Source organism: Diabrotica virgifera, chromosome 10 (genome assembly GCF_917563875.1).
Source record: "Diabrotica virgifera virgifera chromosome 10, PGI_DIABVI_V3a".
NCBI classification, from domain to species: domain Eukaryota; kingdom Metazoa; phylum Arthropoda; class Insecta; order Coleoptera; family Chrysomelidae; genus Diabrotica; species Diabrotica virgifera.
In genome coordinates, this window is record NC_065452.1 from 69,701,301 (window position 1) to 69,729,159 (window position 27,859).

General features: G+C 33.5%; 2 protein-coding genes across 2 annotated transcripts in view; one reads left to right on the forward strand and one right to left on the reverse strand.

Moving 5' to 3' along the window:
• Positions 1 to 27,859, reverse strand: part of LOC114325118 (phospholipase DDHD2) — a 323,630-nt gene that overhangs the window by 225,224 nt on the left and 70,547 nt on the right. The window lies entirely within an intron of this gene.
• LOC114325689 (uncharacterized) overlaps positions 1 to 27,859 on the forward strand; it is a 103,654-nt gene that overhangs the window by 71,321 nt on the left and 4,474 nt on the right. Inside the window, exon 8 of the mRNA XM_028273824.2 lies at positions 7,666 to 7,937. Coding sequence (XP_028129625.1) covers positions 7,666 to 7,937 — 272 coding nt within the window. The remainder of the gene's footprint in view (positions 1 to 7,665; positions 7,938 to 27,859) is intronic.

Consider the following 27,859-nt stretch of genomic DNA (forward strand, 5'->3'; position numbering starts at 1 on the left):
TGCTATTTCCGCATTTGTTGGATCCTTAAAAGGAATTAGTCGAAACCTTATTGTGCCAAGAAAAGTTGAAATCGACAGGATATTATTATTTGGGATATCTGTTTAATAAAATTCCACTCATACATTGTTGAATTATTGTTTATGTACATATTTGTTATGCTTATAATAGCCTTAACAATTTCTTCTAGCTGAATAAATCTTTCCAACATATAAAATGTCGAATTACAACGTGTGGAAACATCTTGCAGTAATTTGAGAGGATTCCCATTTCCTGGATTTTTTTGAAAATCTAAAAGTTTAACAGTTGCTTGTAGAACTCTTTTTAAAGTGGCTTATGGTATTTTTTATTTTGGTTAAATTTTTAATGATTTCCTCATATCATTTTTCATAACGACATCCGAGGTGGAAGTCGAAACGTCAATAAAATCATTTTTTAAGTTAAATTGTGGCTGATTTCCTCATCCTTTAAGCCATCGTTCACAATGAAGCTTATGTGTGCAAAGCATCCAAAATGTTTCATTTTTATATCATTTTGTATACCACCTTTAACATTTTGTGCATTATAGGAAACAATATTGTATTAAAATTTTGTTTTCTACGTTCTCCAAGTTTTATAAGACAGCTTTATTTTACAAATATTGCATAAACTACTAAATTTTTCTATTTTTGGTTGGCACTGGTGGCATGGTATGCGTTCAAATAGCAAACCCAATTTTATAATAGTGACCTAAACAAAATTATAACACGTGTAGAATTTTACGATGGTCCATAGTGGTAACACTTTTTATTAGGAGTTTAACATACGAATATTTCGTTGCTCTGTTAAATCACAATTACAGACAAAAATCACAATGAATAAAACATCACTGTATCGCATTAGCCCACCTCTAGACTCGTTCGGCTGATTTAAAACAGACTGAAATGGTAAATGTGACGCGCGCTTAGTTCAGGAAGCATTTGCGTAGCTTAGTTCAGAATCCAGCAGTCGACTGAAGTATTGGACTTTTATAATATAATAATTATTTAAAAACCTTTTGCTGGCCAACCGCCTAGAGTCGAAATACATGTATTTGCTATGATTCGTTTAAAGCTCGCTGGACCTGTATAACGCGAAAGCCAGTTTAAATTTTTATGCGGCGTTGCCGGTTTTAAAAATAAAACGATAACTACCGGAGAAATGCTAGTGTGGAAATTAGAATTTTAATTCACTGAGTAAATTCGAATACCGCCGATAGACATTAATCCTCTGAGGGATGGACCCGGGATTGGTGACTTTTGCGGCGTGTATTTGGAATTATGGCTAGTGATAGCAATGATGAGTGGAATAAAAGGCGAAGAAGTGAAGATGAAAACGAAAAGGAAAAAGAAGGGTTCCGAAATAGTAAAAGAACGATAAGGTTACCGGAGGAAACAGAAAAAGATAAGGATGCAAAATTAGATAAATTGTTAGAATTAATGGAGGTTATGAGGATGGATGTAAAAAATGAAATAAAAGAGATGAGGCAATATATGGCAGAACAAAGGAAAGAGCAACATAATCTCAAGGATGAGGTAAAAAAACTTAAAGAATGTAATAAAAATCAACTACAGAATTATAAGAAAATAGCTAAAGAAAATGAACAAATGAAGACAGAATTAAGAGAAATACAGAAAACAATTGAGTGGTTAGAAAAAGAAAAACGAGATAAAAACATTGTAGGTAATGGATTAAAAATGGACTTTAAAGATCCTAAAGAAATTAAAATGGAAATATATGTCTGATAGAGATAGAAGATGTTTCCGAAAAAGAAAAAATAATGCAGAATAGGGCGCGCGCGCGCGCGCTAATCCATTGGCCGAACTTATTTTGCTCTAGAGACATATTTACAAACATTGACTATGGTTTATATCATACTATCTACCGTGATAAAAATGATTTACATTTCAATATTTATTTACATTTGTAGTTATTTTGATTACTATGTGATATATATATATATATATATATATATATATATATATATATATATATATATATATATATATATATATATATATATAAAGTTTAAAAGACTTACGAGGTTATACAAACCACGATTTGAGTAAAAAGAAAAGGAAAATGCAGAGCATAATAAGACAAAGAGCAACCGAAGAAAGAAAAACTGGAAAACAAGTACAAACGGGCTTTAGTAAGATATCAATAGAAGGGGAATATGGAAGTGGAACAGAAAATGAAAAATTAGAAAAAGCAAAAAACTGATAAGGGCTGATAGGGATGATATAAACGAAACGACCCAAGCCAGGAACAAGGTAATGATTACTGGTTATAATGGCTTGGAAAGTATAAATATGAAAAATAATACAAAAGAGGAAACAAGAGAACCGATAGAGGACTTTAAAAAGAAAAAAATGGACAAAAGAGATGACACTAGCGACTGGAATATAGAGGGTCCTTTTATGAAGGAGCCTTTAAAGAGCTATCGAATGAGATAAAGAAGTACAACATAGACGTTTTGGCTTTGCAAGAAACTAAACAAATGGGAAATAAAATAACAGAAGTTGAAGGCATAACCCTCTTAAAGAGTGGTGGGAATGATAGGATGCTGGAAAGAGGTTTCGCAGTTGGAAAAAATGAAAGTTATGTCCTTCAGACCTATCTCAGACAGAATGTGCGTACTACGAATAAAGAGAGAAAAAGGAATATAAGTATAATTAACATACACGCCCCATCTGAGCAAAAGGATGATGAAAAAAGACCTATTCTACGAAAAACTAATGGATCAATATGAGCATATACCAAAACATAATATAAAAATAGTAATCGGCGATTGCAATGAAAAAGTGGGAAAAGAAGGTATGTATAACACAGTAGCTGGAATAAATAGCAAGCATGAAGTAACAAATGGTAATGGCCAAAGACTAATCAGTTTTGCGATGGAAAAAATATGGTAGTGAGGAGCAACCAGTTAGAACGAAAAGAAATACATAAGGGAACCTGGATGTCTCCTGATGGAAGGACGGTTAACCAGATTGATCACGTATTGGTGGAAAGAAACCACATGAGGTTTATAAAAAATATAAGAAGTATGAGAGGGGCCGAAATGGATTAGGACCACTTTCTGGTTAGAGCTATATGCAGAATGGTGTAAAAAGATAAAGAAATGGGAAAAAGAAGTTCAAAGAGAAATGATTCGATATGATATACAAAAACTAAGCGAAGTGGAAATAAAAAGAAAGTATATCAATGAAATAAATAAAGGGCTAGTAACCCAGGAAGACGAAGAGAGACTAGGAATAGAGCAAATGTGGCAAACTACAGGAGAGGCGATAACTAGAGCAAATGATAAAATTATTCTACAAAAACGACAAATGAAACCAGGGAAGAATTGGTGAAACCACGAGTGAAAAAGAATTAGTGATGGGTATATGGTAGAGACATTTTAATGAACTACTGAATGGGGAAAATACAGATAAGAATGAAAATTTCCTTATAGAGGATGATGGCATAATAATAGAATTGCCTAGTGAAGGAGAAATTAAAAGTATAATAAATGGGCTAAAAAATAACAAAAGACCAGGAGAAAACGACATAGCGGCGGAAATGATAAAGAATGGAGAAGAACTACAAAAAAGGATGTATAGCCTTATCAAGAGGATATGGGAAGATGAAAATCTACCCAAAGATTGGACCAAAGCTCTATTATGCCCCATATACAAAAAAGGAGATAGATTGGCATGTGAAAACTAGAGAGGTGTTGCTCTGTTAGATACTTGTTACAAGATATTAGCCAGGATGCTAAGAGAGAGACTAAACAGTTTTGATGAAGATAAACTAGGTAAATATCAGGTAGGTTTTAGAGTTAATAGATCAGTGATCAGATTTTCACACTAAAAGAAATCAAGACTACCTGCTATGAATATAAAATATCCCTTCATGCGTTGTTCCTAGATTTTAAACAAGCCTACGATAGGATAGGAAGGATTAAAATGTATGAAGCACTACTCTCTTTGGGTATACCCGCAAAACTGATTAGGTTAGTAAGAATGACTTTAGATGGCACACGAAATCATGTAGTATGGAGAGGTTTCTCATCGGAGCAAATCTGAAGTGAACAGAGGTCTTAGTTTACTGTTCTAGCGAAAACAAGAAAATATTTAAAAAACATTATGAAAAGATTAGAAAAGGAGGCAAGATATTTTGATTTAGAAATAAACCAGGAAAAGTCAAAATACATCATGCTCGGAAATACAGAGCAAAACGAAGAGGGACAGTTAACTTTCATATCTAACGAAGCAAGGGAATATAATTTCGAGCGAGTGGTCCATTTTACGTATCTGGGGGTTATTATAGAGGAGAACGGTCAGGAAGAATGGGAACAGAATGGCAGATTAGCAAAGGGAAATAAAAAGATGGGAAGCCTAAGATCACTGATAAAATCCAAATATGTATCGAGAAAAACAAAGCTAAGGATATATAAAACGGTAATAAGACCCACAGTGACGTATGGTCGCGAAGTATGGACAATGAAAAAAGCAATTATGGAGAAATTGGAAAGATGGGAAAGGAAAATGCTCAGAGCTATATATGGAGGGAAAAACACGAACAAACAGGGAATTAGAAGAACTGTATAACGAACCAAGCATCAGTCGCTTTATAAAAGCATAGAGAGTGAGATTAATGAGATACGTGATGAGAATGGAAAGGAAGAGGATGCCAAAGATCATCCTAAAATGGGGCCCAATCACGTAAAGGAGGAAAGGAAGGCCCAGAAAAAGATGGTTTGATATTGTACAGGAAGATCTCAGGAATGAAGGAGTTATTTGTTGGAAAGAAAGAGTTACAAACAGGGATGAATAGAAGAGAATTGTAAGTCGATTTAGTAGGCAAGGAACATGATTGGACAAGAAGCCACCCCACTTGATACAAGTGTTTTAATACATGGTATTATATTATATTATTGTACTATTGTATTATATCAATTGTATTTTTAGCCCTAGGTCTCCAAGGCCTGTTGAGCTTTTTAAATAAATAAAAAAATGAGAGGTCCCAAATATGGGTTGTTACAAAATATTAGGCAAAGGAAAATAGCAGGCAAACGCAGTCCAGGACGAAGAAGGATTTTATGGTTGAAGAACTTGCGAGATCGGTATGGTATTGATACAAACACGCTATTTAGGGTGGCAGTGAATCAAATTAAGATAGTTATGACGGTAACCAACGTTCTGAAAGGACATGGTACATGAAGAAGAAAAGAAGAGTCCACCACTACAACAAGGGTGCCTCTCATTTGAGAGATATTTTGGCTATAACTAATTACCTAGTTTTTAACAGTTAAATTTTAAATATTGAACAAAAATACTAGAATAGAAAAATTCACAGGTAAAATATGAACGCCTTACAATAGATGGAAATATGTGAACGCGATTGCACAAGATTAGAAATCCAATTAAATATGAAAAAATTGAGATTCTGAGATTATTTTTAGACGGATCATGTGTTGACTAATCTAGTTCAATAGTTATAAAATATACATTAAATTTTGATTGGAAACAATGGAAAACTCATTTTTGTAACACGTATGTATATAGAAAAGCTAGACTCCAGTGAGGTACGCTATTGAATTTAAATAAAGAGTTCCTTATTAGAATATGGTCTTAATTAAGAGAGAATTTTGATTTATTCAATTGCTGTTAGACTTTAACTTAATTTAATCTGACAGAATTGATAGAAACAATTTAAAGGAAAATGAGGATATTTTCAATGAACTAAGAACAATACAGTCGAGTCCCTCAATCTTTACCCGTACGTCATCATTTAAAGCATACGAAATAAGTCGATGATAAATCGGAAATTAAAAATTACTAAACGCAACAGCAAGTCACTTACTGTCACTTGCTGTTGCGTTTAGTAAATTTCAATTTTCGACTTATCATCGACTTATTTCGTATGCTTTAAACTTTAAATGATCACGCACGGGTAAAGATTCAGGGACTCAACTGTATGTCGGTACTTAATGCAAAAGTATTGAAGATCAAACACAATAAAAGAAAAATATGAATATCTGATAATTACACGATACAAATTGTGTATCTTCTCATAGAAGAAGCTACTCAAAAATATAAATTGTTTTCCAACAGAAAATTTAAAGGCAGCCATACACGGACTGCTGGGACATGTCCAGTCGACCTCTGGAGCTGTTGATTGTTGACTTTTAAGGTAGAGTTCCGTGGGTAGCGACTCATGCGACAGACGCATGCAATCGGTCGCTGTGTGTCTGTGGCGACAATACATAATACATTAGACTCCATAGCACCGCTTCCGAGTACTACGAGACAAACGCGCTCGGTCTACATCTAATGTACAGTCGTGCGTCGTGTGCGATCGTGTGTCGACCTGTTCAGTATTGTCGTCAGCGTTCAATGAAATGGACGACGAAGTGTTGATTAATTTGGTAGCACAGCATCCTCTTTTATAACTTGCGGAACTTCTCTTCATCTTATTTCAAATGTCTGTCAATCAAAATGCGGTAGAATCCTTCGTCATTTCTACTTTTAAATATTGGGTTTACAGGTTTCCTGTTTAAGCTATCATAATAGAGCAATAGCAACTCGTCATCCTCTTCTTCAAGCAGAACGTTCATTACAAGTTTTGCCATTATCTAAAGTTGGATTAATAAAACAACACCACTAGAAATGATGAAATACATCGAGCAACATCGATTTCAGTAGCGCTGGGGCAGTTATTCTGATGGAAATAGCAAGAAGTGTTAATGAAGTTTTCGATTCATATCCTAGAAGCGGATTAATACCTCACTCCAGTTTATAAAAATGAAAAAAATTTTTTTTCAAATTTCAAAATTAAAATCACGTTGGGGCAGATGTCAGTGTGAAAATATAAAAAAAATGACAATTAACTTTTTGAATCCTTTCCCACAGGAGCATCGATTCTCCCCGCGTGTGTGAAAATACTTATTTTATTTTTCTCCATATAACACCGATCCACCCTATTGTACATATGCAGGCGGTTGACGCCGCGGTTAGGGCTTGTCAATATAAGAGCGGTTTGCCAACGTCGACGCCGCGATTTACCAGTTTAAACGCTGGTAAACTGGCGGTTGCATATGTACGATGTTGAGCGGTTGCATTTGTTTCTATGTTAACTTGAACCGCGGCGGTTAGGTTTTCCAGGTAAACCGCGACGTCAACGTTGGCAAACCGCCCTTATATGTACGAGGCCTTAGCCGACGTTTGTATCGTACACATGAGAGCGGTTGAGTGGCGGTCCCATTCCTCCCCTAGTAGAGGCTTGTTCATATATGAGCGGTTTGCCAACGTCGACGCCGCGATTTACCAGTTTAAACGCTGGTAAACTGGCGGTTACATTTGTTTCTATGTTAACTTGAACCGCGGGTTGGGTTTTTCAGGTAAACCGCGACGTCAACGTTGGCAGACCGCCCTTATATGTACGAGGCCTTTTACTTACAACTGCCGCGGTTTGACGACGGAGCGGTTGCATGTGTACGATTCCATTTGTTCCTTGGCAATTTGTACCGCGGCGGTTGGGTTTTTTAGGTAAACCGCGACGTCGACGCAAACCGACCTCATGTGGACGAGCTGTTAGACGCACCATATAAAGTTGTGCAAATGAATAACGAGTATATTAATGTGTTACCTTATTCTTTACAGAACAATTATTAGTCCACAAGCAACAGCAATCGTTACTCTCATTTTGTCCATAAGATACGGAATTTATCAAGACTTAATAACATTTACAGCAGCTGTAGGATCAGAGTATGTTGAGAAAAGAGTGATAGTTGATGTGGGATCACAACTAACGAACGACAATGTAGAACCCACTTTAGATTATACATACCTTAGTGATTGTGCCAAAGTAATCTTTTCAAGTTGTGATCAAGGCACTTGGACTATAGAGGCTAGAGCTAGAGATCAAGGATCAGGTAAAAAGTCATGATTATTAGCAAATGTTACATTAAGCATTGGAAAAATCTAATGATATTGTTGCCTGTTTTATTATTGTTTTTTTTTAATTTTGCATTTTGTATGAAATGTGAGTACATAGATATTAAGGTTGTGATGGTGAGAATATAATCAGAAAATATACCAATGCCAATTAAAAGGTTAATTTAAGTTATTTATCAATACAAATTGCTTTTCATATATTGTTGGAAATGTTTAGTCTCTAATGGTTACACGTATTACATATTTCTTTCCTCAGCGACAACAGAACAACGAATTGAGAGTTCACGTTTCGCTTACATACAAACTCTTTTGTAGATCCTTAACTCAGGTTCACGATTCAATAACCAGTTCTTCATTAAGTTTTTGTCTGTATAGAAAACACAGCTAAAGATCCTGCTTGTATTTTTGTATTGATTTTTTTTGCAAACGAGGCAAAACAGAAAAGGATTTTCAAAACGGTCGGTAATACCTGGTTCGATTTTTACTGATTTCAAAACTAGCGACAGACTATCATGTCCTGGGCTATGCGATGACCTGGTCATCTTAACCTACGACAAATTTAATGGCACAGTCAGAGATGCAATGCAACATGCTCTGACCGTAGGCACAGAATGAACTTCAAACGTAACATAAGCCCCCAAAAGTCCAAAATCATGAAATGTACCAGAAGGAGGAATTTAAAGTGGTGAGTGAAGTAAAGTTCGTTAAGGTAATAATAGATGAGGTGCTCTGAGGGACACATGAAAGCTCTACTGGTCCTCACTCTTCTACACATCGATATAGGAGAGGAGAATGGGATATTATAGACTAGAAGAACTGAGGAACGTAATGGTTAGATCAGGACATAGCAACATAATAAATGAAATTAGGAATACCAAAATACAGATCTAAAGTACCTTTCCAGGCGCACATCTGACCACTAGATGGATGGCGCGGAGAAAAACACACAACCAGGACTTACACCTAATACACCGACAGGTCTACAACTTCAGAAGTATCGGGTACAGGAATTCAGATCAGTGGTGGAAATGTAAACATTTATATTCCAATAAGAGAATATGCCGATGTCTTATAGACAGAGATTTACTCAATCTATGCAGGGACATTAGCATGAGGGCTTTGGACTTAAGCGGATCCATATATATATATATATATATATATATATATATATATATATATATATATATATATTTAATTCAGCCCTCTAATAGGTCTGAAGTGCTGCGGAAAACAAGCTAAACTCCAACAGATTTCCTTACTACATATGCGCCAGTCAAGGCACATATTTATTAAATGGGTCTGTTCATGGAGACTAAAGCTGCGGAATCTGTAGCCGAGAACATGAAACAGTCACTTATTGACTTTCTGAAGATTACCAAGATATTCCAAAAACATATGGTACCCATCTCCTACATACGTACAAGATGGTACTGGTTTCCAAAATTCTAGAAAGGATATCATGACTAAATAAAAAATCTACAATAGACCAATTGGCTGCAGTACGAACGGTTTGCAAACGCGGCTCCCAAAATCAAAAATCAATCCAAACAAAGGAGAAGTAAAAGTTGTCCATCGCTAAAGATTGCAAAAACGATTAGCAGCAGAAAGGTTTATGTGTTTTGAGATCTTCATTGGATCATTGAACATAATCAGTTATCTTGGTTAAATAGTTAGAAAAATAAAAAATATTTGGTGAGTATTATGCCATTCAAAACAACAAAATCAAAGGGACACGGCTTAATTTGACAAACGAGAAAGTGATTTTCCATCACAATAACGGACCTACCTAGAAGTCTACGATTGCGATGGTCAAAATTCAAGAATTGGGCTTTACTTTGAGAGTCCAAATAAAGGATAAGCAAAAATTGCCATCACTGAGGATGGCAAAAACAGTTTTTTAGCAGAAAACTTTGTGTTTGAGATCATCATTGGATCATTGAATATAATCAATATCTTGGTTAAACAGTTAGAAAAGTAAAAAGCACAATATCGTGATTACTATGGTGTTCAAAGAAACAAAATCAAAGGGAGGCGGCTTCATTTGGCAAAGGAGAAAGTGATTTACCATCACAATAACGCTTCTTTCACACACTAAGAATTTGAACGTGCGATCGCTAGAACGTACGATGACATGCCAATGGTGGCTCAAGCAATCCCATGGTAACTTTCACATTACACCGAACGTTCTAACCGCCGTGTAATGGAAAGGTACCATAGGATTGCTCCAGTCCCTATTGGAATGTCAACGTGCGTTTCCAACCATCGCACGTTCAAATTCTTAGCGTGTGAAACCAGGGTTCGGATCTACCTACACGTCTACGACTGCAACAGTCAAAATTGATTAATTGGGTTTTTAAACAGCATCTTATTCGTTCTATTCCCCAGATTTGGTCAAAACGCGATTGTCTTTTGTTTCAAAAACTGGCCGTTGCCTATAAAACGTTTCTTGTACCTTGTACTTATCAGAGAAAAATAGTTCAAATAAATCTTGTAGATCATAAAAAGTTTTTGATATTGAGAATTTCCAAATTAAAATACATAAAAAAAATCAACTAAAAAGCAAAAAATAAAAAAAATCAAATTCGAAGGATTATTCGAAAAAAACGTTCGTTAAAAAAATGAAAAAATCTAACACATTCGTTAAAGAAAAGTGTGGGGCGCTATCCTCAAACCGTTTATTCTATGAAGACGCGCCCCACGCTTTTCTTTAACGAATGTGTTGGATTTTTTCATTTTTTTAACGAACGTTTTTTTCGAATAATCCTTCGAGTTTGATTTTTTTATTTTTTGCTTTTTAGTTGATTTTTTTATATGTTAAATTTTAGTCACTCATAACTAAAGAAAAGCGTTTCTTAAATTTTTTTTTTCATATTTTTTTATTTTTTACTTTTTAGTCTTACACTTTTCAAATATTAAAATATATCGTCATGGTCATGTTTAAAAAAAGGATGTAAGTATATGACAGATACAGTTTTTGCATTTATTTCAACTTTTGATGCATACATTGTACATTTTCTGTAATTTCTTCATACATTTCTTAAATCAAAATCATTATTTACACCTATTAAAGTTTTCGCAGTCTTTCCATCTCTTCTAATACTTTCCTATTGCACGGTGTAGACCCTGTTAATTTCTCGCACTGCAGTTCTTCGATGCGCAAGCCGTCTAAAGGTACGTATCCATACAAGGGTAAACCTCGCTCGGTGTAGTAGCTCCACATAGTGGATACGTCGGTGATTGCCGCTCGGCGCTTACCCTCTTCAATTCAACCGGTTTGCGGTTTATGTAGAGGAGCGCATGCCGTATCCATTTGAGCAGCTACATCACACCGAGCGGGGTTCACCCTTGTATGGATACGTACCTTAATGATCGCACTCGGCTCAATGCAACGTAAGCTTTGTAGGCTTAATACAGGCTTTAAAGCCCGTCCTTACGCAAACACTTTCGGGCCCAAGTTCACAACATCGTAGTCAACAGTCAAACCTTGCGTTTTATAGACAGTCGAAGCCCACGACAATACTAATGGCAGCATTCGTCTCTCTGGGCAGAATTCGTCTCTCTGCGGTGCCATAACTTTTTTTCGCTGAAAACTGGATAGAAATCGGACAGAAACTGGATAAATTTGAAACTTTGTTTATGTATGAAGCATAACGTAAACAATTAACGTAAAAAGTGAAATTATGTATAGTTTATATAATTAGCTACAATCTGTAAAAGTTTCAAGTTTCTACATTGTAGAAAACAAAAGAATTTAAGCATTTTCCATTAAAATCCTTTGTTTTTATTTAAACTATTCATAAACACAAAAAATTTTTTGATCGACTATTCGTGTATTGTTCCCGCGAATGCATATGTCTGCAAAATTTCATTCATTTGCATTGGAGAAAAGGCAGTCAAATTAACGTCTAAAGATTTGACGCAAACGATTGAACTAAATAAAAGCGTTTAATAAAAAACCGTTATTATTTTTTAAAGTAATTTATAAATGTTAATAACTTTGTTCCTATATGACTTATAGGACCAAGAAAGAAAAACATGCCATCTTGTTTCCTATTGATCATAGGTTATGTTTTTTTGAAAAGTGTGTTTTTCACCAGCTTTTGATTAAATCTACTTACAAGTGTGCGACATAAAAAATGTCAAAGTTAGCATAAATGTTTATGAGATAGAAAGTCAGTCTACTTTCAAACTGTTTTTAATGACAAATTTAATAAAATATAGTTTTTGTAATATTATACCTTAAAAATGAAACCTCAACGAATCGAATGAGATTTATAAAACACCTCTATAGCGACTCCGAGATAAACAAATTGAAAAACTTATAAACTACACTTCTCCAAGAAATTAACGCACCACCTTAAAAATGGTTCATTTTTGATGTCTCGAATTTCCTAAACATGTTGTCCGATTCAAGTTATTTTTTCAATATGTTATAGCCTTATTCTTTATCTATATCGCTGTAATATTGATGCTAGACAGGTAAATTGTCATTGTATACCGGGCGTACCAATTAAACTGTGTTTTTTTCTCAAAGTTTGCAACACCCTGTGGAATATTCTAGCATTTATAAAATACTGAAATTAGAACCCAACTATAGCCTCAGGTATTCCTAAAATTTTGTTTTTTGATTCATTCGCTTATGTTGGATAATAAAAAGTTAGGTACTTTAAAAACTAGCCATATTTTTCATTAATATATCCTAATTTTCGGCTTAGTTTAATAAACAATCCTAAAGTAGGCTATGAGAAATTAACAATTTGATAAATGCCACATGGACAGTTAAAAAGTTTCTGGTTTGTTGCGAAAATAAGTAGATTTATTATTTAAAGTTTCAATTAAGAAGTAATGTTTTTGTTGTTTGGTGGAAATCGAACGCGCTACCAGTGGCGGCTCGTGGCTTTAGGGACAGGGTCGGCAAGGTTTTGTCTCCTCAGATAGGTATGCCATCATTAAAAGACTTCAATTTCATAAAAGATTTTTGGTTTTTGTTTGTTTTTATTTTTTTTTTTTTGTTTTTTCCTATAAATTTAGAACCTAAACCTGTTTATAAATTAACTCTAGTCTATGTTGTTTCGAAGTAGCAAAATGGGTTATAACGTCATTGTAAAATTTATTATTGTTTCGGAGAGGTTTTAAAAGTTTTTTTCTATTGACATTTGAGACAAGTTTGACATTCTCTCTTGTTTCATGGTGTTTCGACAATACGTTTTGACTCTTTTGAGAAAAGATAAATCCCGTTCATTTGAAGGTGAATTTGCCCACATTTGAGCACAATAATTTATTAATTTCGGGAACAGTTTGTTATACCTAATGAATTGCTGTATATAAAATTAAACATATTTTGTAACTTATCCCACCTTCCGAAAATATTTAGATGAGCATATAAAACCTGTTAATCCATTTTCTTATTTTATTTGATTAAAGAATGATGGATAATTTTTAAGGAACTTGTCTAATAGATATTTTAAAAATTCTTTGGAAATAACAATTGAGCTATCCTTCCACTCAAAAAGGTCCGGAACATTGTTTAAATAATCAAAAAATGAAGAAAAATTCGATTTTTTTCTTCGTTTTTTGATTTTAACTTTCGAAGTAGGTATTCACTTCTGAGAAAAGTTACACTGACATAAAAGTTGCGTAATTAAATTTCCTACAATATAGGATAAGTTAAAAATTTTCAAAAGTGTCATCCATGTTGCAAAACAGCAATAATTGCGAAAAACATAAAAAACAAGTATTCGCATTTTACGTTTTTCAACCATTTATGCTAGACTTACGACCTTCATATTTTAACCAGAAAACCTTTATGATATAATAAAACAATACTGTAAATTTCAATAAGATCGATTCAATAGATTTTGTAAAATTAATTTTGCAATCCAGTTTTTGCAAAAAAAATTAATTTTTTCAAAATGTTGCAGTACTGACAATAAAGCAGATCGCACGTTGAATTTTTTTTTACATATAGAAGAAAGGCACAGTATTCTTCTATACGTAAAAATAAATTCAACTTGCTGTCTGTTTTATTTTCAGTTCTGCAAAATTTTGAAAAAATGAATTTTTTGTGAAAAAGGGATTGCAAAATTTATCTTGCAAAATCTATTGAACCGATCTTAATGAAATTCACAGTATTGTTTTATTATATGATATTTTCTGGGTAAAATTATGAAGGTCCTAAGTGTAGCATAAACGGTTGAAAAACGTAAAATGCGAATACTTGTTTTTTTATGATTTTTTCGCAATTATTGCTATTTTGCAACAAGGGTGACAATTTTGAAAAAATTTAACTAATCCTATATTGTAGGAAATTTAATTACGCAACTTTTATGTCAGTGCAACTTTTCTCGAAAATGAATACTTTTAAAGTTATAATCAAAAACTGAAGAAAAAAATCGAATTTTTCCTTCATTTTTTGACATTTTGATTATTTAAACAATGTTCCGGACCTTTTTGAGTGGGAGGATAACTCAAATATTATTATATGAGTTATTTTCAAGCAATTTCTGCAAACAAATATGAGTCACCTCTCAACGTCCAAATTAATGTACTAACATTTTTACAGATGCGCCCTGGTTTATAGGTAACGTGTCTTGTTGACGTTTGCAGATCACCGCTCGGCAGATTGTTTATCTGCCGTACTTGCCATTCAAATACATACGGGGAATGTATAATTGGTTGCCTATCGGCTAATATACCATAGCTTCTTATTAAAAGCAAATGGTCAATCTGGGGACGGCTTGCCGAAGCGGGCCTTATAAGAATTCACACAATCGCAATCGGGTGCATGGCTAGGATCATTAATTTGAAAAGTCTCTTACGCACAGCGCACAGGGATTAACGTATCGGATCGATCGAATTCTTTTAAAAACGATGAATAAAATTTAGTCTGTATTATCTCACAGATATTTTTTTTATTTCACAGAAACGAGTATCATCAACTCTCATTATGTTATATAATTGATGGATGCGACCGTTACTTGATGGAAGTTAATTTTATCTACCAATAAAACACTGAAAACATTTGTTTTCTATACTTCCACAAAATTTATTACAACTATGTGACTACAGCTGTTTCGGCAGAGTGCCTTTCTCAAGTGATATAGTTTACAATGTGTTTGCCTTTTTAAATCTTTAACTGAAGAGGTTGAGGAGTGGGGAGCTGTTTGTCTCGAGTTGGTCATTCAGAATTATATCTGGATTTTTCAGTTTATTAATTTCCATAGATTCTAAAAAAAGATAGCTTAAGGCCTTTATTTTGAATATGCAGAATTTGAAACTCTTCATTGAAAGAATGATTCTGATCTTAGAAGGTGAAGTGCGTATGTAGAAGTGTCTGTTTTTCTATTGTTGAAAGCCCTTTTGTGTTCTGCTATCCGTTTGTCAAACGTTCTGCCAGTTTGACCGATGTACGTTTTCGGACAGTCACCACAAGTTAGTTTGTACACACCACTCTGTAGTTGCTTTCTCTTTCGACTTTTATTGTTCTTAATATATTTGCTTAAGTTGTTGTTAGTTCTGAAAGCTGGTGTTATTCCTTTCTTTTTTATGTATCTGGCTATTTTTGTTGTTATCTTGCCAGTATATGTGAGAGAGCAGAAGGTACTGGGTTCTTTCTGTGGTGGTGGATACACTAATTTCAGGGCTTTCTTATGGAGTTTTTGGTTTAAAATTTTGTTAACTGTTTGTTCGTTATAGCCGTTGTTTACTGCTATTTGTTTAATGATGTTTAGTTTTATCTCGAAGTTATTTTTTGTCATGGGAATTTCTGTCAGTCTATATATCATGCTATGGTAGGCTGCTAATTTGTGTTGTGTAGGATAGGACACTTCTACATACGCACTTCACCTTCTAGATCATAATCATTCTTTCAATGAAGAGTTTCAAATTCTGCATATTCAAAATAAAGGCCTTAAGCTATCTTTTTTAGAATCTATGGAAATTAATAAACTGAAAAATACAGATATAATTCTGAATGACCAACTCGAGACAAACAGCTCCCCACTCCTCAACCTCTTCAGTTAAAGACTTAAAAAGGCAAACACATTGTAAACTATATCACTTGAGAAAGGCACTCTGCCGAAACAGCTGTAGTCACATAGTTGTAATAAATTTTGTGGAAGTATAGAAAACAAACGTTTTCAGTGTTTTATTGTTAGATTAACTTATATATTTAAAAAAATCTATAATGTGTCCATAAATGTGTGGGTCGGCACTGCCGACCCTGACCAGCCGCCACTGCGCGCTACAAAGAACTTGACCCGCGATGAGTGTGTTCAAGCAGTGATCTTACATAGCGATGCACTTAGCTACCATGCTATCAGCTCCTTATATTGATAACAATTTTTTGCTAATGCACGATAATGCAAGACGTCACGTTGCACGAACTGTAACCCAATATTTACAACAAGTATATCTTCGGACTTTGAATTGGCCACCGCATAGTCCAGATCATAACCCGATCGAAAATTTGTAGGACATAATTGGCAGAAGACTACGACAGCGTTTGCCACCTCCTAGAACCTTACAAAAGGTAGAAACAGTAGCTCTCCAGATTTGGAATGATATTGATCAAGACCAAATAGCATACCTCGTTTCGTCCCTGCCATTTCCAACTATGGAATGTGGAAAGTGGTACTTTTCAGGAGAGCAAAATAACTCTTTTTTAGAGACTCCTAAATCAGCGCATTGACAATTGGGAAAATGTTTTATATTTTTTGTATGTAATGTTTAATCCTTGTTAGATTGATAATAAATTTGAACTCCTTATCATTTTTTTCTTTCCAAAAAAGCACATTCGTTACTTTGCTTTTTGTATTAATCAAAGATTTGTTTCGGTCCGATGTTTCAAAGTAGCGAATGTATAATAGCGAATACCTGTATAATCAAAATAATGAAAATCTGTTAAAATGAAATCATAAACTGCCTCACAAGAATTTCTTGGAAGCGATACTGAAACAAAATTCGCACAAATTGTAAACACGTGCATTTTGTTCTTCAGATTATAATTATTGAATAACTGTTATAAATTACAACACAAACTAACGAATGTGACACATTCGACATTTAGCGTTGTACAAAAATATACCTTTTAGTTATATTTATACAAAACAAAAGTATCGAATATACCATTTTCGTCAGTTTGCAGTCAACCAAATGGAAAATGTTCATATTCGATGGTTTAAACAGCATATTTCCCGCGCTCCTAATCAAGCTACAATAACGAGAATTTGCCACAAGATGTATCACGTATAATACGAGGACAAGGTATCTAATATGAAAAACCCGATTTTTCACATTCACATTCGATAGTTGGAAATGATAGGGACGATTTGTAATATAAGAGTACATATATATTTTGAATGAATAAAAAAACAAAATGTTAAGCCGGCCACTCACGATACTGCGGCGTCGTTCAATTTTGTCGAATTCGACTAATTGACAAAAATTTTGATCGTGTGTGACCGTGCATCCAACAAAATCGTTACAATTTTACTACAGAGAGACTGTCCTGTCTACTGCAGTACTTCAGAATTAATATCATCGACGATTTTGGCAAACGACACCGCAGTACCGTAAGTGGCCGGCTTTAAGAAAGCTAAGGCTACAATTGAGTTTTAATTTTAATATTTTATAAATGCTAGAATATTCCACAGGATGTTCCTCAACTTTGAAAAAAAAAACAGTACGATTGTTACACCCGGTATACAATGACATTTACCTGTCTAGCAACAACATTATTACAGCGATATTCTTCGCTATTCGTTATTCAATAAGAATAAGGCTATAGCATTTTAAAAAATCACTTAAATCGGACCACAGGTTTAGGAAATTTGAGACATCAAAAATGTCCCAATTTTAAGATGGTGCGTTAATTTATTGGAGAAGTAAGTGTATTTGGATTGGTAGTTTGAAATTTACTACACTTTAATAACTCATTAAGGGTCATAATTGTGAGAAGTTACATTACATATCGTAATAAAAAAAAACAAAATTATTAACATTTATAAATTATTGCAAAAATAGGGTTTTTTGCAATTATTATTTCGGTCAATATTTAATATTAATATTTTAATATGGAAACTCTGAAAATTAAAGAACTTTTTATGATATACAACTTTCATTTTGAGTGAAAATAATTTCGACCACGAGTCAGTAATCTGTTAACCGAGATACAATAGTACCAAGCGGTGCCGCTAGGAGAACACTCCAATAATGCGTCTCAGATTACTTTAATGAAACGTGGTCATTTTGTACTCTAAACCGAGTAAGGTATGAAAAAGAAAAGAAATTAATCGTTTTCGTTTTGATTCAATTCGAGTCTCTTGCCATCCTCTGACACCGTGTTTCGGGGTCTACCCTTTTTCAAAGAGGCTATGCAAGGAGACTGAATTGAACCATAACGAAACGAAGAAGAACTGCATATATTAAAATATTTGCAGCGCAGTGTGGTTAGACTGTCCTCTAACGGGGAATGACGAAATGAGTGAAAATAATTTCGACCACGAGTCAGTAATCTGTTAACCGAGATACAATAGTACCAAGCGGCGCCGCTAGGAGAACACTCCAATAATGCGTCTCAGATTACTTTAATGAAACGTGGTCATTTTGTACTCTAAACCGAGTAAGGTATGAAAAAGAAAAGAAATTGAATCGAATTGAATCAAAATGAAAACGATTATTTGTGTCGCAAATTCCTCGGTAGAATGCAGTAGGATATGGTTACCCATACTGAAAGAGGAAGTCAATAGAAAGAAAATACCACGATTAGTAAGTCAATAACATATCGAGTTAGTACAAATTTTATATTTTAGTATTACTTATTGTATATCTATGTAATATTAATATTATTTATAATTTAAACATATTAAAGCCAGAATTTGGTATTAGTTTTTTGAAGGTAGATTAAATGTAAGACCAAATACTTACGATGTCGGGATAGTATCACGAGGTTTTTTTCCTGGTTTTCCCTCGTGATTTACTATGGAATCTCTAACGCGAGAATTTTACTGTCATCGTTGCATTTGGTTGTCTTTTTAAAGACAGATCACATGCTATGATTTTTTTGCGACGGATATTCTTGAGTTGGGATTGATTTCATGTAATCGAATGAACTATCTTTTAGTAAAGTCGTCCCAGGAACGCAACTCATAAATATTGGCGATATCATTTTAAAGTCTTCTACTTTAAAATGTATAATATACGTCTGAATTGCCAATATAAATGAGTCAGATTAAATAAATTATTAGAAGAATTTTTTTTTACTTAGCAACAACATGTTTGTTTATTTTAATAGTATTTTGTATTTTGACAACGAAACCCGATTTGGGCTTCGAAACGTTAATAAATTCATTTTTTAGTAAAATTGTGGCTTATTTCCCATAAAAAATACGTAAGTAAGATTGTTTAATAAAAAACAAAGCCAAATCAGCTGTACCTCTTCACGGATTTTGCTTCAGCTACCCCTAATAAGTATACCTTTATAGTCAGAGTCGTGCAAAAATTATTCTGATTCGGTTTCTTTGCGGATTCCTGTTCAAAAATGTCCCTTTTAAACAAATATGGGGGGTACCGAGCGAAATATACAGAGTGTAACAAACATGCAGGTCATAAATTGAATCACATATTCTGGGACCAAAAATAGATCGAGTGAACCTAAATTACCTTAGTACAAATGTGCACATAAAAAAAGTTACAGCCCTTTGAAGTGACAAAATGAAAAGCGATTTTTTTCAATATATCGAAAAATATTACAGATTTTTTATTGAAACTAGACATGTGGCATTTTATTGGCAGGAACATCTTAAAAACATAACAGTGAAATTTGTACACCCCAAAAAAATTTTATGGGGTTTTGTTCCCTTAATCCCCCCAAACTTTTGTGTACGTTCCAATTAAATTATGATTGTGGTACCATTAGTTAAACACAATGTTTTTAAAACTTTTTGCCTCTCAGTATTTTTTCGATAAGCCAGTGTTTTTAAAACTTTTTTGCCTCTCAGTATTTTTTCGATAAGCCAGTGTTTTTAAAACTTTTTTGTAGAGACCGACCGATTAATCGGCTTCGGCATCGGCTTCGGCCACCTTCGGCCAATATTTAAACCTTCGGCCAACATTCGGCTTCGGCCAAAACGAAGCCGAAGGTTTCGCCGAAGGTGGAATAATAAAATGCTCTGTCAGTATACTATACTATATAAATAATCTAAACAATATGCTTCGGCGAGTCTTTGATAATTTGAATATTATTTACACCCTATGTATTTTATAACCTAAACTAAAATGTTTTACAAACTTTCAGGTAATTAGGTAGGATATAAATTTTAACAATAGGCCAAGATGTCTCAAAGATCTTCATTTGAATATTTCTCACGTAGGCGTAGTAAAATTCTGAGAAACTATAATAATTTTATGGTATTTGTTAAAACTCAAGATTACGGGTATTTTGACTACCTAAATATTAATGGCAAAACATCGACAATCGACTTACAATATATTTTTAGTCACCTTCGGCTTCGTCTTCGGCTTCGGCCGAAGGTATCCTACAGGCCGAACTTCGGCATCGGCTTCGGCTTCGGCCAAAAAAATCACATTCGGTCGGTCTCTACTTTTTTGCCTCTTAGCATTTTTTCGATATAGCTACTTTTTTATGGAGGAGCTACTTTTAAGACAATGGAGGAGAAGGGCCCAAGAGAGATCTGAATGGAAGGACATAGCCAGACAGGCAAAGACCCATCCAGGGTTATGATACTAAAAGAAGAAGAAGAAGCTACTTTTTTATATGTTTCAAAATATACCTAAAAATGTAAATTATAAATAAATTTTCCTTTTATTACCAGGTTTCTAAAATCGTACTAACCATATGCAAATGTGTGGAGGATTTGACAAATATTCAAAATACCTCGATAAAAACGGGCTTATCCAAAAAGTAGGCAAAAAAGTTAAGTATTGTGTTTGACTAATGGTAACACAATAATAATTTAATTGGAACGTACACAAAAGTTTGAAGGTTCAAGGGAACAATACCACAATAAAATTTTTATGAGGTTCACAAATTTCACTGTAATTTTTTTATAAGATGCTCCTGCCATAATAATGCCACACGTTCATTTTTAATAAAAAATCTCTAATAGTTTTCGATATATTGGAAAAAATCGATTTTCATTTTGTAACTTCAAAGGGCTCTAACTTTTTTTTATGTGCACATTTGTACCTACTAAGGTAAGTTAGGTTCAATCGATATATTTTTGGTTTCAGAATATGTGAATTAATTTATGACCTGTATTTTTGTTACACCCTGTATATTTTAGACACTTTTTTAAAATAAATTCGAAAACAATTTGGACAACTTTTTTGTTCCGGAAAATATTTTTTTAGATTTTTTGGGTTATTTTAACAGAAAAGGTCTCATCATTTTTGATAATTTTCAAGTTACAAGCACTTTAAATCTGAAAAACGCGAAAATACGCATTTTTGAGGCTTAAGAATTCATGTAAATTATTATTTTTGAGGTTGTCCGAATTGAAGCTTAAATTTTAAATCTCAAGATTATGAAAAGTGATCGGGACTTATTTTAATTTAGACCGTTGGTTTTTAATTGTTAATTATGCGCCTCCACTCAATTTTTAAGCCGTCACGCCGCGGCACGCCGCACTATATGCTGAGTCTCTGTCGCACTAGTATTTTATTATACATAAGTATATAAGTGGATAAGTATATAACAATACGCTTATTATATTGTGATGATTGGCGCATTTAATTAGCACATTGACAATAATTAATTTAATATATAAATGAATTACAAAAAAAAATTATGTTAATAATAAATTACAAAATTTTAATAAATGTCAAGTATTTTTTGGGAATTTTTCGTATAATATGTATAAGTGCTACAAAGATGCGCCGTATAGTGGAGCGCGCCGCGGCGGCGGTAAGAATCGTGTGGACGCGCATAATTCACAATTAAAAAACAACGGCCTAAATTGAAATACGCCTCAATTACTGTTCAGAATCTTGAAACTGAATGTTTAAACCTCAAGTTAGGCACTCGACAACCCCAAAAATAATAACTTACATATGAGGTTGCAAGCCTCAAAAATCGCATTTTCGCATTTTTTGGATTTTAAATCTTTTATAACTCAAAAACTATCTACTCTTGAAAAAAATGACAAGAGACCTTTTTTATTTAGTATGATCCAAAAGCATAAAAAAATATTTTCCGGGGCAAACAAGGTGTTTTTAGGCAATTGTTTAAAAAATTGTTTAAAAATGTTAGATTTGTTTAAAGGGGCCATTTTTAGACAGGAATCCGTAAAGAAAACGAATCGGAAAATTTTTCATACGGGAGCTACCTCATACCATTGACTATTTAGAACCTTCAAATACCTGTATAAGATTTCTAGACCAAATCAATGATTTTTCACATACATGTATTATGTTTACTGGTCCATTTGGACCGCAGAGGACACTAATACTAAAAAAATTTTTTTCGAAACACTTGCGTTTTCTTTATCCGGTCACGTAATTATTGAACAATCCTCGTAGAAATAGATAACAAGTTACTTGTTATTGTATTACGACCTTTAAGGTCATGTATGAATGTTATAAGTACATTTACTTATATAAAAAATAAGTCAACCTACATAAATTTATAGTGTTAAATGAAATTATTGTAGGTAGAGTATCCAAAGATTTTTAAATGTTTTTTATATTTAAGTTATAGTAACAGCAAACTTGCATGTCTAAAAAATATTTTTAATAAAAAATCGGTAAATCGGTTTTTAATAAAAGTTATAACGGAGTTATATTAGTGATAGAATTTTCTTTTTAAATAATAAGTAAAATAAACAATTTTTAAATGTAATTTAAATCCCATACCATGTTTTGACGCCATTTCTTTATAGGCGCAGAGACTCTCAATTTTGAAAGTAAAACTACGGATAACAAGTCTATTTCCAAACACTAACCATAGTCCAGAGAAATAAGGTTTTTGTCGGGACACTTGAGCAGCCAGGTTGCAAATGGATTTTTTGGGTACTATATACCTAATACACTATAAATACAAAAATGCCCGTCACAGTTTGGACGAGAAACTTACGTTATTAACAAATAAGGGTCAAACATGGCAGTTTTTTCGTTTAAATCGCTATAGGTAAAAATAGGGTAATTAAATATATTTTTTATAATATTCTTCTTTTAGTAGGTGAGCCAAGGTTTAAAGTGGCACTTTTTGAATTTTGATCCGATCATTTTTGCTTCGAAAATTAAAAAATAAGACTAAAATTTCAAAAATAAAATATGTGCTATAAATTTTGCGAAAATGGCCTTAAGACTTTCATATTGCATGAAAAGTTGAGTCAAACATTCCGTATAATGCACAAAAAAATTTTAAGACGATTCGTCAATTAGTTAAATTTTTATTCAATTTGTTTATCGCAGAGCTTTTTTTCGCAATGTTATTGTTCAGAAAATATTAATGATATAGCAATTCTGTGGAAACAACATGAATGAAGAATAGTCATATTTGCAACGCATTTAAAAAAATCATTAAAAAGTCATTTTTATCACCCCGAAAACATTTTACAAAAATAGAGCCATTTTTGGCTTATAAACAATTTGAATAGCTTTGTTAATATTGACTATAGTGTAAATCTACTTTGGGATTTCAAAAGCTGGTATTTTTACACGAATTTTCAGAAAAAACGTTTTGTCTAGGTTAATTAGGGTCAAAGTTAGCCACTTTTATTATTTAATTCACAGTTACCTTCTATATACATAAAATTCTCCTGTAACAGTGTTAGTTAGCATACTACTCCGAAACCGCTTGGCCGATTTTTATGAAATTTTATATGGTTCATTCCACCAACATACGCCTGTTTTGGATTATCGCGACAACGAATATTTCAGTGTGCAACATAAGTAGTACGAAAGTAAATGGCTCTAATAATTATTCCATTAAACAGCAATGTAATTTGCAATTTATTTTCGTTATTCATATTTTGCACAATAAAATATTCGTTGTCGGAATAATACAACACAGGCGTATATTCGTGGAATAGGGTATACGTATATCCTATAGGATGGAGAATAGGTTTTAGTCTATTTTTTATATCCATAAGTTATAAGGGGGGTTGCCTCCCTAACATTTTTTTTTAATTTTTTTAGACATATCTACCTTAATGTTATATGATGTAGAATTAAAAAATATACCACCCTTAATTTTCACTCTTCTATCACAAACCCCTATTTGTTAATAGCCATCTATATATTTACATCTATAAAATTCTCCTGTCACAGTGTTAGTTTCCATACTCCTCCGAGACCGCTTGACCGATTTTTATGAAATTATATATGTATATTCGGTAGGTCTTAGGTGTTAGGTGGGGATGTGTATACATAACGTACTCTATAAGACTACGAATACATACAAATTACAAAAATTATGATCAAAGTCCATCAACAAGCTCCGGCGATATTAATCGCAGCATAATATGTTTGAAGAATCAGTTTCATTTTTTGAGTGCACGGATTTTAATAATTTCCCTCCACTGACCACGAATCCATTCCGTTAGGACTCCATTTTTAAAACTTTATTAACCACTCTGTTGAGGTTCAAAGTTTACTCAAACTTTTACACATAAACTATACCTTCAGTTTCAAAATGGCTCTAGTTAGGTTGCTTAATTATTATAAACAAAGTAGCCGTCAATTAAATAAAAAATGTGGCTAACTTTGACCGTAATTAACCTAGGCGAAAAATTTTTCTTTGAAAATTCGTATAAAAATACCAGTTTCTCAAATCCTATTGTAGTTTTAGCCTAAAGTCAATATTAACGAAGTTATTCAAATTGTTTATACGCCAAAAATGGCTATATTTTAGTAAAATATTTTTGGAGTGATAAAAATGGCTTTTTAATGATTTTTTAAATGCGCTGAAAATATGACTATTCTTCTTTCATGATGTTCTCACAGAATTGCTATAATCATTATGTATTATTTTCTGGACAATAACATTTCGAAAAAAAAAAAAAACTCTTTGGGATAAACAAATTGAATAAAATTTAAACTAATTGACGAATTGTCTTAAAAAATTTTGTGCATTGTGTGGACTGTTTGACTAAACTTTTCGGCAATATGAAATTCTTAAATTCATTTTCGCAAAAGTTATAGCAAATTTTTTATTTTAGAAATTTTAGTTTTATTTTGCAATATCCGAAGCAACAAATGATCGGACCAAAATTCAAAAAGCGCTGTTTTAAACCCAGGCTCATCTACCAAAAGAAAAATATTATAAATAAGATATTTAATTGCCCTATTTTTACCTGTACCGATTTAAACGAAAAACTACCATCTTTTGACCCTTATTTGTTAATAACTAAATTTCTCGTCCAAACTGTGACGGGCATTTTTGTATTTAAATTGTATTAGGCAGATAGTACCCAAGAAACCAATTTGCAACCTGGCTGCTCAAGTGTCCCGAACATGGTATACTTTTGCCTTATTTCCCTGGCGTACCATAATAAAACGTTGTAGTCTAAGAAGCTTGACAAAATTGCAATCTTGTAAGTAGAGTTACAAAATGAATAGTTAAAACGGGTTTCGTGAATGTAATCGGCCAAAGAAAGAAGAAGAAAATGAGAAAGAAAAAATAAAGGTCTGTTGCAAACAACTGTAAATAATTTTTTATAAAGTATCATTATTTATAAATTTAATTTAACCAATTTCCATTAACTCATAATGGTCAATAAGACGTAATTTACTAGACTGTATTCTGGATTTTAAAAGTTTTCATTTAATACTTAAGTATCAATCTACTTTGTGATTCTCGAATAAAACTCGAAATTCGATTACGTTTATCAAAATGCTACGTCTGGTCGACTCTTCTCTATGCAGTTGGACATGGACCCTTAAAACATAAACCGTAAATAGATCAGAGTGGACATCGCATACCTCAAACGAAGAAGTGCTATAGCATAGAATAGGCAAGGAAAGACAACTTTTCAACACAGTGAAAGTTAGGAAAACATCAATCTAGGCCACATACTGAGAAATAATAAGTACCAATATGCTCAACTTATAATGAAAGGAAATATCAAGGGAACGGGAGGACTAGGAAGGAAAATACTATCGTGGCTCAGAACATCCGACAATGGACGGGGCTAAATTTTGGACAGCTAATAAGAACAGCTGAAGACAGAGAAGAGTTTGCAATTGTAGTAGCGAACCTTCATTGTGGAGAGGGCACTTTAAGAAGAAGAATCAATATACTTGACTCAGTTTTGTAGAAGTATTAAATTTTGATTTTATTTAAAATTATTATTTTATCAGCCCTAGCTGAAGTTCAATCTTCCCTAGTCTGTTTCGCCAATCGTTCCTGTCCATTGCCAACTGTTACCAGTTTGACGCTCTAATTTTCCTCGCGTTTTGGTCTACACCATCTTTCCGCCTCAGTCTTGACCAGCCCCTATTTGTACTTCTCACGGGCTCTAATCTAGGTGAGCAGTTTTCATTCGTTGTTGACAGGTGTCACCCAGTATAACTATTTTTATAAAGGAATTTCTTATAGAGCTCTATAATAAATTTACATTCAAGATGCAGTAGAAATAAACCAAGACACGTTAAATGCTACTAGGAGCACTCCCGAATCATAATTTATAATGTATAAACTTTGGAAATCATGATTTGGGATTGTTCCTTCTATAGCAACATTAAATAGTGACGTTGATAGAGATTCGCCTTGCCGTACTCCAATTTCTACTTCTATAAATTTTTTGGTGATTCCGTTTTCTGTTATTATTGTACCAATACTTGCCAATACATAAGAAAGGACACAAGGACTCATACATAAGCATGTATGAACTATAGAGTAATTTTAATAATCAATACTACATATATGTATAAAATATTGGTTTTTATTATTATAATTTATTATTGCTTCCATGCGCCGAAAAATAGTTGGTTACCACTAGTATAGCTTCAGGCTTGGAAGATCGACATTTATTGATAAAATATTTACCATTATACTAAAATCACAATAAAGCTGCACTAGAAATAAACAAACCAAAACACGTTTGATCTTACTAGGAGCACTCCCGAATCATGATTTACAATGTATAAACTTTGTAAATCATGATTTGGGATTTACAATCCATATACACTGTAAATCATGATTCAAGAGTGCTCCAAGTAACATTAACCCATTAACCGCCAAGCAAAGAAATACTGCAATAATATGTAATACATTTGATTAACTAGAGTAAAATAAACTTCTTCTTCTTCAGGTTCCTTCCCCTATCAGAGGTTGGAAATCATCATCGCTATTTTAATTTTATTGGCCGCACTTCTGAATAATTCTAATGAGCTGCAACCGAACCACTCTCTCAAATTTCTTAGCCAGGATATTTTGTGTCGTCCTGGGTTTCTCTTCCCTTGTATCTTCCCTTGCATAATTAACCTAAGTAATACGTACTTCTCGCCGTAAACTAAACGTAAAATAAACTTAAACATTCGTAAAAAAATTGTTTTACACTTTGATAATGACAGGTATCAAAACAACAAAATGGTTCGTTTTCGAACCTTTGGCGGGACTAAGATATAAAAATTGAAATACATACACAATTTTATTTTTTATTACTATGTTCGTAATATTGGACCACCGAGGCGGAGCGCGCACTGTTGCATGGTCCGGGAGCGCCAACCATCCACTATGTTCACGAACGTCTTGCGCTCCCCGCTCCCAGCAACTGCTCAAATCGATATGGTATGCGCTCCTCTACATATAAACCGACAAAAATTGGAAGGCCGAGGCGTAGCGCGCAGTGTTACACGGTCCGGTAGCGCCAATCATCCACTATGTTCACAAACCCCTTGCGCTCCGCGCTCCCTGCAACTGCTCCCATCGAGACAA